Below are 15,159 nucleotides of genomic sequence, written 5' to 3' on the forward strand. Positions count from 1 at the left end.
TCTGTCAGATGCCACTGAAAGTGTATTAATTTAAGAATTTAGGGCAGGAAGTTTGGTTCACTGCAATAGTACAGAAAAAGCACATTGATAAAATAAGCACAGTATTTTCTAGATGACAGCACTCTAGTCAGAAGCACATGAAAAGCATTTGCATGTATTGATCACAGTAAGTTTTCAATATGGTGCTGCTACCCTTGCTTGGAAAATTTCTGTGCAACTCCATTGAGGGACACAGAAACCACTAGTAGACAATTGGGAGATTTTTAACAACAAGTCCAAAAATGCATAACAAGAGAAAAATGAATCTGAGAAAAATGAGGCTATCTGCCAGCAGGGCAGAGTCATAAGATGAGCATAAACTCAGCTACTAAGTGTTCCGGACTGGTTAAAAAACTAACAGTATACAATAAATACAACACAAAAATAGAAAAACATTTACCTGTGTTGTTTGGGGCAGCTGATGCATAAGAGAACAGAAACAAGCGTTTAAGCAGCTTAGGAGTCTGGCTATGATGAACTATACCACTGACGATCTAGGAAAGGACCAAAAATTAACACCCAAACACAGACTAAGACTGTCAGTGTAAAAAACATGATTCCTTTTTTAACCGCCTCTTCCAAGTTTTAAACAGGACTGTTCAATAGGTTCTAACCACAACAGCTGAAAATTGACTTTTAGAAAGCCTTCTCTTGTCTGCAAGACACTATACCTACTTGGCTTAATGAAAAGTACTGTATCTGTTCAACTTCCAAGATTACTCTTATTATATAAATAAAGGTAGAAGACTCCTAGTTCAGATTAACCTGTCAAAAGCACCAAAGTTATCAGGAAAATAACTGCTTTCATATGAAAAAGGCTGAAGTCTAAAATGTAATAAAATTGTTTCACAAACAGAACAGCTTCACAAGTTGACCTGCGCTGAAGCTAATTTCATGTAGTACTCTCAAGCTCCAGTTTTATTCAAAACACCAGTGCACCTGATCTTTAACTGCTATACATAATGATGTTTAATGCATAAAGTTAGCTAGAAATCAAAGTCTTACCTTCTCTCTCAGTTGGGAATGATCAGAAAACACTTCAACTTTAAGGCATTTCTCAGGGTGAATTTCATCCTTCCCTCATCCCCACAACTAAACACCCAAGACCAAGCTTAAAGAAAAACAAATTAAGTTACTATACTTACTCTTTTCACTTCCTCTTCTTTTGTGTATCTCAGGCAGAAATGAAATACTCTAAGGTCTTTACAGTAGATAATTAGCTTCTCTGGGTATTTTCTCAGTTGTCCTGTTAGAAGTTTCTTTTTCTCATCATAAACTGCAAAATTAAGAAGTCTAAGTAAATATAAAAAACCCGTTGTCCATCAGTTGATAAAGCTATCCCTGCTTGACATTCCAAAATTCTCAAGAAACTAGTTCAAGCCAAACTTTTAGCAAGTCAAAACAATGACCCTACAATACTCTGGCAAGCTCTTATGCTAATACACTTTTTTTTTAAACCCACTCAAACTACTTCCTGCAAGGTAGAAACTGAACCTGCAGCAAACCAGCTGCTCAGTGATTATTTCTGTTCTCATTCTGACTGTGTAGTAAGTTCAAGGTTTTGAGATGCATAAAGAATATAATTTAGTAGTTTTGCCTGAGGGAAAACCCCTAAACAACTGAGATCATTCTAAGTTCCTAAAAAAAAGTGGGTTTTTTTAACCACCATAAATTCCCCAAGAGAGCACTTTGTTCACTTCTGTTTGAGGATGTATCATTTCACAACTTCAAGTGCCACCAGCTAGGCTATTATGTACAAAACTAAACAGCATTTCATAAACAGACTCCACTAGTCTTCCACTAGTCTTCCCCTAGTCCTCTCCCTCACGAATCCACACCACCATTCACAAACACTCCAAATACTCTAACACTAGTCCAAAGTAAGGGTTCTCAACAAAGCCTTCCCGCTACTTACAAATTACCAGCCTCATTCTCATTTACCTTTTTCAGCAATACAGGCACACCTGTAAGATCTGCTGCAAAACACTTAGCGATTTACTTGTAAATTAAAACCTCCTTTTCTATCTCCTTTGATATTTTGAAGACATCATGAATCTCACAAGACAAAGTCACCTTAGACAAACAAAAGGTATTGTTTGGGAATTTGGTACCTGTACTACTCTGCAGTGCTATTGCTCAAATGAAGTGAATACCTCCATATTTATAGAAATAGTTGATACACTGGAAGATCCTCCTGCACCACTCTTGGCGACTTTTCACAGTGCACTCTTTGCTTTGAATCATGGCATTTTGAAGGAATTGTTTCATCTGGCCCAGCAAGATAATTGATCAAAACATAGCTTTAACAAGCTTGAGGGATAGGACAGGATTCTCATAGATCTCTTATTTGTCATTTCATTATTAAATATAACTGCAACTGTTTTACAGACTACACAATCCTAGTTTCCAAAGTGACAACTCTATCAGTTTTCTAAAAAGGATGTACATGTACAAAGAGCACCAGCACTGTAACACACAGTGTGAGGCATGTTAAATGACGAGAAAGCTGACCTACCTCCATAGATTTGATCTACACACTGCAGGGTTATGTCATTTTCTCCTACGATCTTATTCTTAAATTGTGGCTCCTAGAACATGAAAACAGTTCTTAGAAATCTCACACTACTAAGCAGTAGCATCTTCTCACAAGTAAAGGATGTATTCAGTACCTATTTTAATATCAGCATTACTTCTTATTCTTACAAGCTGCGTAAGGCAGAACACTGAAGAACAGTTATTAAAATATAGACAGATGCAGGTTACACAGACATAGTTTACAAATTAAATGTGCTGTTTTATTTAAGTCTCAGCCATGCTTGAAATGTAGATAGAATTTTTACTTTTCAAATAGCTTCAAAGCATGCAGTTCTATTGAGAGACCCTTTTCAAACTAGAATCATTGCAGTAAACAGGAAATACAGTAACTTCATATAATCCAAGCCCTTTTATGACAAATTTCTTTGCTAGGGGAACCTGGCAGGAAGTACAAAAGTCTCTTAACAGAACAAGAATCCCAAGAATATTCCAACATAACAGCCAGATTTATCACTGGGTAAAATGAAGACACAGAACCCAGTTCTCTTACCTACTGTTCTGCCAACCCTGAAATTATTCGGGGGTCCTTGCGTTTTCATCATTCCATGAGTTCGGAGTTAAAAATTACAATTGAGTGATGCCACAATTAAGTATTGTTATGTTAAATATTATTACCAGAAGGCTGATGTACACTACATCAGCAAATTACATTTTATATGAAGAGAGCTTTGAACAGAGTTAACCTCATTCAAGTTATTTCCAGGTCTGTACTACTCTGAATCAGGTGGCTAATACTGAACTTCTGTTAAGAGAAATACAGTTGACTTGGCATGTTATAAACCCAAGACTCAAAGTTACTGATGGAACAGAAATTAGCATGATCACTACCAACTTTAGCATAAACCTCATGTGATCTGTGGAAAGGGCTCTGCAGCTTTGTCCCAATTAATTCCAGAAGGTCCAAAAATCCGTATTTGGCTGCAGAAGCCTTAGTTTAACATTTAAACTCCCTGAAATTTTACCTCAAGAAATTTCCAGCTACAATCAATGTGTGTCAAATCATATTCTTCTCATTATTCTTCACTGTCAAGATCACCTTGCACTCAGGAGCCATATACTAGTGTCTCACTCACTTTTATCACCTAATGGACCAGACTGTTTCAAATGCTTAAGCACATCAAAAAAGGTGTGGCATTACCATTCCCCTCTGACTGCTCAATTTGAGCAAAGGGAACAAAATTCAACTAATTTCTATGATTTGGGGACTTTTTACCTTTTTTAATGTTTGCCAGATCAACAGTACCTGGTTTTTAAATCTTTGCAGTCAACACCTGACTTTGAATGGAGTAATTCAGAGCTTTACTGAGCCAAACAATTATCTAGAGTATTTCCACTGAATTATCAGCTTACTCAGTCTTGTGCAGCCCTGAAATCCTGCTGCATAGCTCCAAGTCAAGATGGACATTATACAACATTAGAAGCACGTTTGACATTCACAATTTTCCAATTGCTACTAGATAAGCAGTCCGAAATCAGGTTTAAAGAAACTGTTGATTTAATTTTCAAAACAATTCACGCTTAACTTAAGCTTCACAAAATTACCAACTCACAAGTTATAATGTTATAAACTATGTCTAAGGAAAGAGACCACTTACAGGCTTGCACCATTTTTATTCAAATAGGCATTAGAGCTTGAAGAAGGATCTGCGCAGACCAAGCAGATGCAGACTGATTAGAATTAGTCTGCAGCCATTGAAACTTTTTATAACTATATTCATTCTGTATCCCTATATAAGGGATAGATATGATTAGTCAGAGACAGTAAAGGTCTCCACAGCCTGTTTGGTCATAATTAGAAGACTTGTCTGCCTACATTATCATCTGAAGCACAATCATCATCAAGGAAAGCAATCTTGAAGTTTGTGCATATAAGTTTCCCATAGGTGCCACGATTTGATCCGTCTTCTTGTATATACTTGTATACTGTGTTCGCCTCACAAAGCAGCAGTTCACCTGTATAAAAGAAACACTGACTTGCAACATAACTGACATTTATAATTAAATTATTTCAACTGTTACCTTAAACTTAGCATTAACTTCCTGGCAGCTTCTCATCACTATATGCCTGAAGATACTTCATCACTGTTACATGAAAAGACTAAGAAGCAGTTCCTGGAATCAGTACACTGAGAACCTTCCAGGTTATTAACATTACTCAAGATGGACTGAACACTGTTCAGCTGCATACATTTAGGAATCCTGTAACCAGAGGTACCTGTATTATGGCCTACTCTAAGTGGTAGGAGAACAACGTGTGGAGTTGTAAAGAGCAACCATATGAATGTGTACTTTAAAAAAGCCTGCTGAAGAGTAATTAATACAGCCAATAAACAAGTTGAAAACTCTTCCAATTTTCCTTATTCCTAAACTCTAAGAATGCCAAAACATTTCAGTTGATTATTATAGGTTCATCATAGTTAATTTTTCATAGCTTTGACTGGACATGTTGCTTATTTTACAAGTCCCAGGGCTATTTTGAAGTTCTCAAACACAAGTTTGCATAAATAATGGCCAATGAAGCTCTAATCTTAAAATTAGCAGAAACTGAACTTCAAGAAAGTAAAACCAGTTTTTAATAGGTATAATCAGACACACTCTTGGCTTTTCCTATAAAGTACAGAAAACCCAACAGACCAATGCTAGTTTATTCTAAGCTTTTACTTGTATTTTATCTTAGTAATGTCACCTTTCCTGATCTTGGAAAACACTTTTTTAAAAAGAAAGAATTGTAAATTAAAAAAATCTTAAGAGTGAATGAGGCATCAAAATGCCTAAGTAACTCATAGTAGAAGCAAAGCAACTAGAAAGTAAGTTTCCACTAGTTCTTGGTCTTCAGCTCCCAAACAACAAAAAAACCACGCAAATTTATATCTTAAGAAACAGGGCAAATTGAAGTATACACAGTTGTCTACATCATGTTTACCTGAAGATACTGTACTCTAGAAAAATTTCAATTTTTATAATTTTTTCAACAACCCATGGAGATACAGATATTTAAAACTTTTTAATCTGTGTGGGTTGCTACACTAAAACCTCTATTTTACTACTTGGGACACTGACATCCCATAAGTATACGCTGCAGATATGGGAACATTTAAAAAATTAATAATGTAAACAGTATTTATTACTTATTTCTAACAATAGAATATACAAGAGTTACCTGGTAATAGGCGAGGATTTACTTCCTTTTCTATGGGTTCTTTTATGTGTATCTCCTGAAGAAAGAAAGAGTAATTATTACTTTGCAAAGATTGTACCTTCAACACATGCTGCAAATAACAGCACCCATCCTTTTAAATTCCTCACATTCTATCAAACTGGCAAATTAAAATTAAGGAAAAAACTTCCAAAATTACAGAGAATAAGTTTGCAGTGTGGTCCTTCCACTAAAGGTCAGTTGTCTACTAGCTAAATAATTAAGTCAGTGGCTTCACACCCACAGTGTTACTAACATGCAGTTGTGAACACAAAAAAGGAAATGCGTTATTTGTATAAGTAACAGACAGAAATAAAGCATTACTTTTTAAGTTCTCTCAGCACATGTAAATGGATAAGCATAAACTTAATATTACACCACCATCTCCGAGAGTTCATTCATAAGCTTTTCCACATTTTTCCACATGTGTTCAGTTTTGGGCCCCTCACTACAAGAAGGATGTTGAGGTGCTGGAGCGTGTCCAGAGAAGGGCAACAAAGATGGTGAGGGGTTTGGAGAACAAGTCTTATGAGGAGCGGCTGAGGGAACTGGGGTTGTTTAGTCTGAAGAAGAAGAGGCTGAGAGGAGACCTTATCGCTCTCTACAACTACCTGAAAGGGGGTTGTGGTGACGAGGGTGTTGGTCTCTTCTTCCAAGTAACTAGTGATAGGACAAGAGGAAATGGCCTCAAGTTGCGCCAGGGGAGGTTTAGATTGGATATTAGGAAAAATTTCTTCACTGAGAGGGTGGTCAGGCATTGGAACAGGCTGCCCAGGGAGGTGGAGTCGCCATCCCTGGAAGTGTTCAAAAAACATGTGGATGCGGCGCTTCAGGACATGGTTTAGGGGCGCTGGATTAATGGTTGGACTTGATGATCTTGAAGGTCCTTTCCAACCTTAGTGATTCTGTGATATGACTCAGTATATGTTTCTAATGTACCCTTCACAGTTTTTCAAACTTCATCATTCACTATCTGTTTCATACTTTCTTACATTTATTATTGCAATCAAAGTACAAAAGTTACTTAAACAGTACTACCAAGATTACAGGGAAAGTGATTTCAGAATCTCAGAGCCAAGAGGTAAAACCAACCACAGGATATCCTTTAGTTTGGACCCAAATTGCACGAAACAAACCTATTAAATTCTCAGTGTCACTTATTCTATCCTTGAGGCATTGATAGCTGGGCTAAAATCTCCAGCTGAAAGACTATTAATCTAGAGGACATGCTACACCCTTCCTGCTCAGCCAGTTCAGAACTTCCTCCTCCGAGATCGAATCACTTCGCATGCATAGGAGTCTTTGTGGAAAACCATTAGTTAACTGGACACCCCCCCCCCCCCGGGCCACAGCAGTAAGCAAGCTAATTTTAGTTTGTCACCAGCATCCAGAGTCAGATATTGCAAATCAAGGCAAGCAATCAAAAGGAGATATAAGCAATAACAGTTTTGCTGGATTAAGTACAGAGAAACAAGAGCCCCTGAGAGCATAAAAATAATCGCCCTTTGCCATTCATATGAACATTTGCTCTCAACACTCAGAAGACACAAATCAAAGCCTGAAAGCTGCACAGAAGAACTAAAACCACAAGGAAACCATGTCATGAGAACAGCAGAGACATTCAAGACAGGTTGAAAAGAGGCAAAGGTTATAAAAAGAAAGTGGTGGTATGAAGAAATACATCTGTAACTACAGCTGGCAGCTAATGCAAAAAGCAAAACACAATTTGCTTCCTTTGACTTCTAAGTCTGGATGTTGTACAAGTAAATTTTAACCAAAGTTCATGCTTGTCAGCTAAATAAGGTACTATGCAAACATGGCTTTAACCTGAACACTGCTGCATTCAGAGAATACATACACACACTTTTTCCAAATGTCTCTTGACCATTGGTAGCTCTAAGCTAAACTTTGCCTTCATAGCTGTGCCTTCTAATACCACTACTCGTGTGAAACTAAATGTGACACTGTTTGCTCAAATAGTACGCCAACAATCATTACTACAGCTTAGTAAAGCAGTATACTAAGTAGGTGTTTTCCCAGTAACTTTTACTTTGGGAAATATCATAAGGCATGTAATAACTACTGCGTATGTATACACACTGCTTGAATGTTCGTACTTACTGCTATGAGTACCAGCTTATGCTAGTGTTGGCAGACACTGCACAAAAAAAAATTGACCACAAAGAACTACTTTGAGCTTACATCCATTTGTTAAAATGCAATAAAGCCTCCATAACAGGTGTATAGAGGCAAATAATTTTGAACAAGTATTTTTGAACAAGGTTTTGTTGACAAGTTAATTGGTTATCTTCTGAAAAGAATTAGATTTTTAATTAAATAGCATCACAGCAGAATAGAGATCTCAGTTAAACAGAGACTGGTTTGTAAAGTCCAGTTTCACTCTTTATTGACAGAAACCCACAGACACCTAAGTGCTTACTATAGGCAGAACTCCTCTTACATACAACAGCTTCCAAGAGCTGAGCCTCCACAAGAGTTCTATTTGGAAGTCAATATTTAAATTATTACAGGAGTATAAAGACAGTTTTCATTCATACACACTAGGGATAGCTGGAATGCAAGCCATGAAGAATCTGCTGAAGAATCCACAAAACTGAAAGACCCAGAAACTGCTGAAGAATCCATACTGCTGCGCTCATATTCCAAGGGAGGATATTAAAACACATTATGTTATATTAATGCCACGTTTTGTATTTGCTCTTTTAAGAGAGAAGGCAAAGACCTTTATGAAGAAAAGTTATTAACCCACCATGAATCAGTGCACATTGTGTAGGAACCCGCAAGTTCAGCTAGTATCTCTGCTCTGTTTCACACTTAATTTTTCTAATGGATTTCAGTTTGGGGGCAACACAGATCTCTGGACTAGCTTAAGAGCCTGCTGACACTAAAATGCATGCTCCTCAGCACCCCTTTAATCAGTCATACAGTTTGTACTCACTCCTTTTATCCTGACTTACATGGTGAGGTAATTTGGTTCATAAGATCAGCTGTAAAGTCTTTACTTGTGCTACATTTGGTTTTGTTGTTACTGCCTATTGTTAGCAGAATTGGCTCATCAACAGGTCAGATGAGCACAGAAACAAAAGAAACAGAAGCAGCAGAAGCAAGGCTCTCCCCTTGCACAAGCTACTAAATCCACTCAGACCTCAGGGAACTTCACCCTCTGACCATATATTGAAGTTAAGCACACAAGCACTTTCCACGTATGACCACTGAAAGCCACGCACACCTCTAGATAGATACTTCTTCACCTGTACCTTCCCTGTTCCGAATGCCCCAAGCAGCATCTTAAGCACTCCTTACTCAAGATACAACACAGGAAAACCTACTACCAGCAAGACCTAAAAGCAGATACCCACAGGACACCATGCAAATGAAGAAAATTAACTTTGGATTGCCTCAGAAATTATAGAAACAAAAACCTCAGCTTTGCTGAAGGTTTTAGGAACTTCTTACTCTGAGATGCTTCCCACCTGTGTGCTTACCTTGTGCTACACTCCTTTTTCCAGGTTATCAGAGTAAACAGTGGTACAGCAACACCAAAAATTATCAATTATAACAGTACAGAGTACAAAACCATACCAAAACTGCAGGCTGACACGTCACACCATACTAATTCATAATGTATCATCCTTGTTAGTTCAAACCAACTTCAGCTGAGCACTATGAAACCATGAAGTGCCAGGGAAAGGAGACACCATGCTCCTTGCAGATTCTCTGCTTCAACAGGGGTGAGACAACACAAAAAACCTGTTTTTCTTAAGGCTCACCTCCTCCCCTTCATAATTTTTACCCAAGAAGAGGAAACAACTGTGAGTCTGCAACACCCAGGGATTACATTCAGCAATCCCCCAAAAAATGTATTTAAAGGGGCTAAAATATACTCCCCAAGTCTGTCTGGGGAGACATCTCTTTCCCAAGTGTGGAAACACAGAAGAGCCACCATGTGTGAGGCAACATCGAGTTAAGGCAGTAAAATCAAGTAGCAATTACGCTATATTAACAGGGTCCTAACAGTTAGGGCAGGAGAGGGATCCCAAATGATTCCTGCTCTTTGTCCTAGAGCCTGCACGCAACTGAGAGCAATTCCTCACCTTCTACTCCACAGGGAGGTAAATGATGTGGACAAAAAATGAGTAGAAAATGAAAAATATTCCCTGCATGCTAGCATCCAGATTATTCTGTTCTTGTCAGAGAAATTTGATTTTTTTTTTCCCCCTCAATATTGCAAAATATGTATACAGGCCTATTGATACTGGATGTTGCTCATCACTCTCAGCACAGACCACATACACAGGCTGCTGCTGTAAGTTACATGCTGTAAGCTCTGAACCTACCTTACCCCACAGTAATGCTTCCATTTATCTATGGACAGATATTTGTGCTACAGGTAATTCCAACAATGAAAAACAAGATTTTCAGTGAATATACTCAGAAAACATTGTTTATTAATTAGATTCAAGTAATGAAGGAACCAGTTACCACTGCCAGGGTTTCAAGAGCACTGGCTGAAACATACATCCTTTCAAGGCTGGCAGCAAACAGTAGTGCTCTAAGAACACAGGATATTCTAATGTTATTATATAGTTTTCCACGAGTAGTATCTCCACAGGAAAGCTCTACATCATGGTGAGGCTTGCTGTGAATGTCAATTTTTTCTTATTTACCTATACTTCACTGAAAGACTAACAGCGCTGAGATAGCTTTCTTAACTACACATTTGTCTTTATCAGTTGTGAAAGTCAAACTGTATTCTGAAATATTTGCAATTTCGTTGTGGTGCTCCAGCAAGTGAACACAGTATTCCTGAACAAAATAAATCAAACTTATGCTTGACTGGAATTTCATGGAAAAGAGGAAATACCTGTGCACATGCTTAGCATGTCAGAAACGAACCACAGTACATACTTGGTATTTTCTGACACACTACTTCTTGGTCAAACAAGCCTAATCCCATGTTGTATGCCACACAATCCAGAGGAGATACTTACGACACTTCAGTAACAGTGCTGAAAATAATCTGTAAATGCTCGTTTTCCTTCCTTTCACAGCTGCATTATCCAGTAGCCGATTAGATCATAGCGCATGTTTTCCATGTCCTTTTCATCTTTTATCCTTTCCTCTTTCCTTACATTGTCCTGTTCATGTCCTCTGACTTCAACGCCTGGCTTCCCCCACGTCAGTCCAGAGCCCAGCTGTCTGCTTTGGTAACTCCTATTCCTTATGTCGCTTCAATTCCATCACTCCAATTCAGATGGAGCACCATACTACTTTAAAAGTGACCACTACAGAACGCACTATATTGTACCATGATTTACAAGCAACAAGTATTCATGGTGGTTATGAGCTAACAGCAGTGCATGATTTGAGAAACAAAGCACAAGAGGTATGAAAGTTACCCTCATAACTCCACAGCCTGACGTGCACTCCAGATTTCAGGGACAAGCAGCATGAAGCATAACAGACTCTTTGCAAATTTAAGGGCTAATACAAAACCTAATATTCTGTAAGAATTAACATGAAGGATTTAACTTTTAAGAATGCACACACAAAAAGCAACATTAAGCTTCAAATCAAGTTTAATATCTACATTTTAATTAAAATTAAGATTTTAAAGGAAAATATAATCCATCTTGTTAGCCTTGTAAATGTTTCCAGTTTTGAAATATTAGTTAGGTATCATGAAGTAATTCACTGATTCTTGTTTCTATGTCTCCATAGACAAATATTCCTAGTCTATGATCAGACATATCAAAACATTGACTTTTATACCCTAGTATTCACCCCACTTCCTGCAGGGTAGCCAAGTCTGTCCTGAGGGGAAGTGTGTCACTAGTATCAACATCCTATGGTCTCGCTCTCAACAGACCATTGATTGATCTGTGGTCCCATATAGCAGACCATAACTAGGTTATATTTAGTCAGATGTCAAAATGCTGCTTTTCCAGACATTCTGGGGTTTCACAGCGGAAATCACTTCTGCTCCTTTAATAAACTGCGTTTTCTGTTTACTCCTTACTTCTGTCTTGCCATATATTAACATGAATAGAGTTCCTGTTTCTTTTCATATTTAAATAAACCCCAAAAGCAGTCAAAAGCTAACATTTTTCAGAACACTACCTAGTATGTTCCTGCAGCATTTGAGGATGGACTAAACAAGATGGAAGTAGAACAAAATTCAGCTCTGCCTGTTGCATTTTCATATTGTAGGGTTCCCCTAACCTAGAAGCAGAAGCTTAAGGTTTCTCAACTTTCCAGGTGAACAAGGAGAAGCCCAATGAATCTGGAGGTTGCAAGCAAGGAGTACTACAGCATTAGACTACTATATTGCTCTGTATTGCATAGCAGTTGCCAGAAAGTCCTGCTGCAAGTCAGAGGTATAAGCCCTTCAAGGCAAGGCTCCATAACTTCACAGACAAGTCCACCATTAACTCAAATGCTATCTGAATGTAACCTCAAGCTTATGAAGTCCCTGAACTACTGTCTCCCACCTTCTGACAGGGTCTAACAGAAGAAGCATACTACTAAACATACTCTTCCCCAAGCATCTGGCAGTTCACCATCTTGATGAAGGAAAGTTTCCACTTGATCAAACTATGTTCCACATAAGAGGGACTTAAGTATTTCCACTGTTGTATCAGTTTAACCCCAATTTTAAAATGCATTTACGTGACAGTTAACGTGTACAGGGAACTTGTGTTATTTTTCTCATGTACACACAGAATATGGTTCCTTGAGAGATGCTCATTTCTGCTTATTTTAGGATATCTAATGAACATACTCTTTCCTGATGCCCAAATAGCCTCACAGGTTTCATCATATACCTAAAGTTGTTTTTTTGTTCCTCATAAAAGCCACTAAAGTCTTCAGTTTCCTGTGTAACCAACCTATTAAGGCAGTCATAGGCTGTCAAAAAGAAAGCAATATTCAGAATGAAGAGTTAAACTTGCTTTACTTACTACTGCCATCAGACCTCAGTTTCACTGAGCTTTTGAAGGGAGACACTATGTCAGAAGTCAGGCCTATATTTCAAAGCTTCTGCTGCAAGAGCCCATGAAATTCTTAAATTTAAGTGCATAAAGGAGATGGTTAAAAGCAGCATGAATACATAAAGAATTAACAACTGCAAGCTCTACTGCATCAGGGTATTTCATTAAGAGCTTCATCTTCCAATATTAAGTATCTTCGTTATTCTTCCTGAAGCCATCAGGTTCACATTTGAAGAGTTACATTACTGTACTTATAATCAAGTTAAAATACTCTGTATTATTTGGTATGTTACTGCACTACATATAATTGACTTGCGCCTTTTCCCACTGGCCATTTTTTCCAGCAAGCTTTAATCATCCAGCATGCTCATTTAAATGTTGTTGACTTTCAGTAAGTCCAACAAGTGAAGTTCTTACCTTCACAAAATTCAGTTCCTTAAGTACACACTTTTTTGTGTATTTGTATAACATACTTTCCTAAGGTGAAAGATTGACTTCACATATAGATATATTTGCTGACTCCAGAAATATTTGTAGCTATCATTTACATCCATTTTCACTGGGAAATACAGGGAAGATAGAAAACTTTTGAAGTAAACTTATAAAACTACAAGTCATCGGGACTGAACAACTTATAGAACCAGTTGCTACCACAAAATAAGTATATCAGTTTTAAACAGCATAGCTGACAAGCAGTAATAACTCTGCATTGTTATTTCAGATCCAGTGAAAAATAAAACCAGTTGATTCTCCAAGGTCCTGTCAGTGACAAACTCTGTACTAATTAACAATATAGACAAAAACTTCTTCCTGAATCGGCTCTCAAGAGAATGGAGCAATTAAGAACAACCAGTTTGACACAGATTACAAAGAACTACGGAGGGGGGAAAAAACCACAACCCCACACATGGCTAGTTTTCATGAAGATTGGTCTTCCTAGAAAACAAGCTGTTTACCAGGAATAAGAATGAAGGAATACTGAATAACAATATTGATCTAACACCATCTGCTAACAACATGACCTCAGTAAACCGAGTCTAAATCCACTTCAACCGAACTGCCAACATAACTTTCAATAAATAAGTGAAAGGACAACAGGAAGAACAGTATGAAAGATATGCACAGCCAAGAGTTCAACATCAAGCTGTTAAGAAAAGGGTTCCAGGCCTTTGCAGCGACAGAACTGAAAAAAAGGAGCGTACAAAGACAGAGCACACATTGGGAGTGATGGTAAGGGACATTAAGAAAAACAGGTTTGGAAAGTCACACCTTACAAGCTGAACAGTCACAGTGACAGCCTGACATCTGGTCATTGCTTACAAAAAACAATTCAAGTGAAGTACCAGAAAAATAATCAGCTTAAAACTGACCAGCCAACTACACTTTTTAAGCCTTCTCAAGAAGCAACAAGCAAGATGCCTGCCCCTCGTTCTCGGGGAAGCTCCTTCGACAGGCAACCCAGAAACAACCCAGCACCAGAGGGGCAAGCCCCGAAGCAGTACACCTGACACACTCCCACCGGCCCTGCTCCAGCCACGCTCCCGCCCCCGTCCCCCAGACGCACCACGAAAAAACGTGGAACAACTCCCCGCGGAAAACGCCCGCTGCGGAACCCGAGAGAGGCGCGAGGGGAACGGCAGCACGGCAGCTGCCCGCGCAGCCCTCCCCGCCGCCCGCCCCGGCCGCGCACGGCGGCTCCCGCGGCTCTGACAAGACCCCCCCGGCGGGGCCAGCGCCGGGGCGCGGAAGGCTGCCCGCCGCTGCGGCAGCCTGACAGCTCCCCGCCCGCGCCCCCTTCCCTCCTGGTACCCCCCCGCAGCCCTCTCAGGGGCCACCGCCGCCCCGTCTCACAGAGCGGCCGCGCCCGCCCCGCACCTCCGGGCTGATGTAGGACACGAAGGAGGGCTTCGCCGCCTTGGCCCCACTGCCCAACATGGCTCCGGCCGCCTCTCGGGTGCCCCCGGAGCCCGCCGCGGCAGCGGCCGGCGGCGGCAGCAGCAGCACCCAGGGCTCCTCCTCAGGGGGCGCACGGCTGCTGCGAGCCCGCGGCGGCGACAGCAGCTCATGAAACAGTATCCGGCGCACGTAATTCATCCCGCCCCTAGGCCACTGCCCGCCCACCCCGCCGCCGGCCATTTCTAGGCCACAGCCTCCCCACCGCGCCCGTCCTCACTGGGCAGAGCCGCTGTCAGTCATAAGCGCGCCATCCTCCTATTGGCCGCGAGGGGGTGTGCCTGGAGGAGGCGGGGCGGTGGCCGGAGGAGAGGGAGCCTGACCGGTGCGCGGCCCGGGCCGCCGGGGGGCGCCCCTCCCCGTGCC

At 40.0% G+C, this 15,159-nt stretch overlaps 1 protein-coding gene across 1 annotated transcript in view; it reads right to left on the reverse strand.

The window, feature by feature from the left end:
* MTMR12 (myotubularin related protein 12) overlaps positions 1-14,775 on the reverse strand; it is a gene marked incomplete at its 5' end in the record, with an annotated part of 33,664 nt that extends 18,889 nt beyond the window's left edge. Inside the window, 6 exons of the mRNA XM_082013779.1 lie at positions 440-533; positions 1,185-1,315; positions 2,555-2,627; positions 4,448-4,587; positions 5,795-5,849; positions 14,716-14,775. Of these exons, the coding sequence (XP_081869905.1) occupies positions 440-533; positions 1,185-1,315; positions 2,555-2,627; positions 4,448-4,587; positions 5,795-5,849; positions 14,716-14,775 (553 nt within the window). The remainder of the gene's footprint in view (positions 1-439; positions 534-1,184; positions 1,316-2,554; positions 2,628-4,447; positions 4,588-5,794; positions 5,850-14,715) is intronic.
* Between the last annotated feature and the right edge of the window lie 384 nt (positions 14,776-15,159).

The sequence above is a fragment of the Phaethon aethereus genome, assembly GCF_964289735.1.
Source record: "Phaethon aethereus genome assembly, chromosome: Z".
Lineage (NCBI taxonomy): Eukaryota > Metazoa > Chordata > Aves > Phaethontiformes > Phaethontidae > Phaethon > Phaethon aethereus.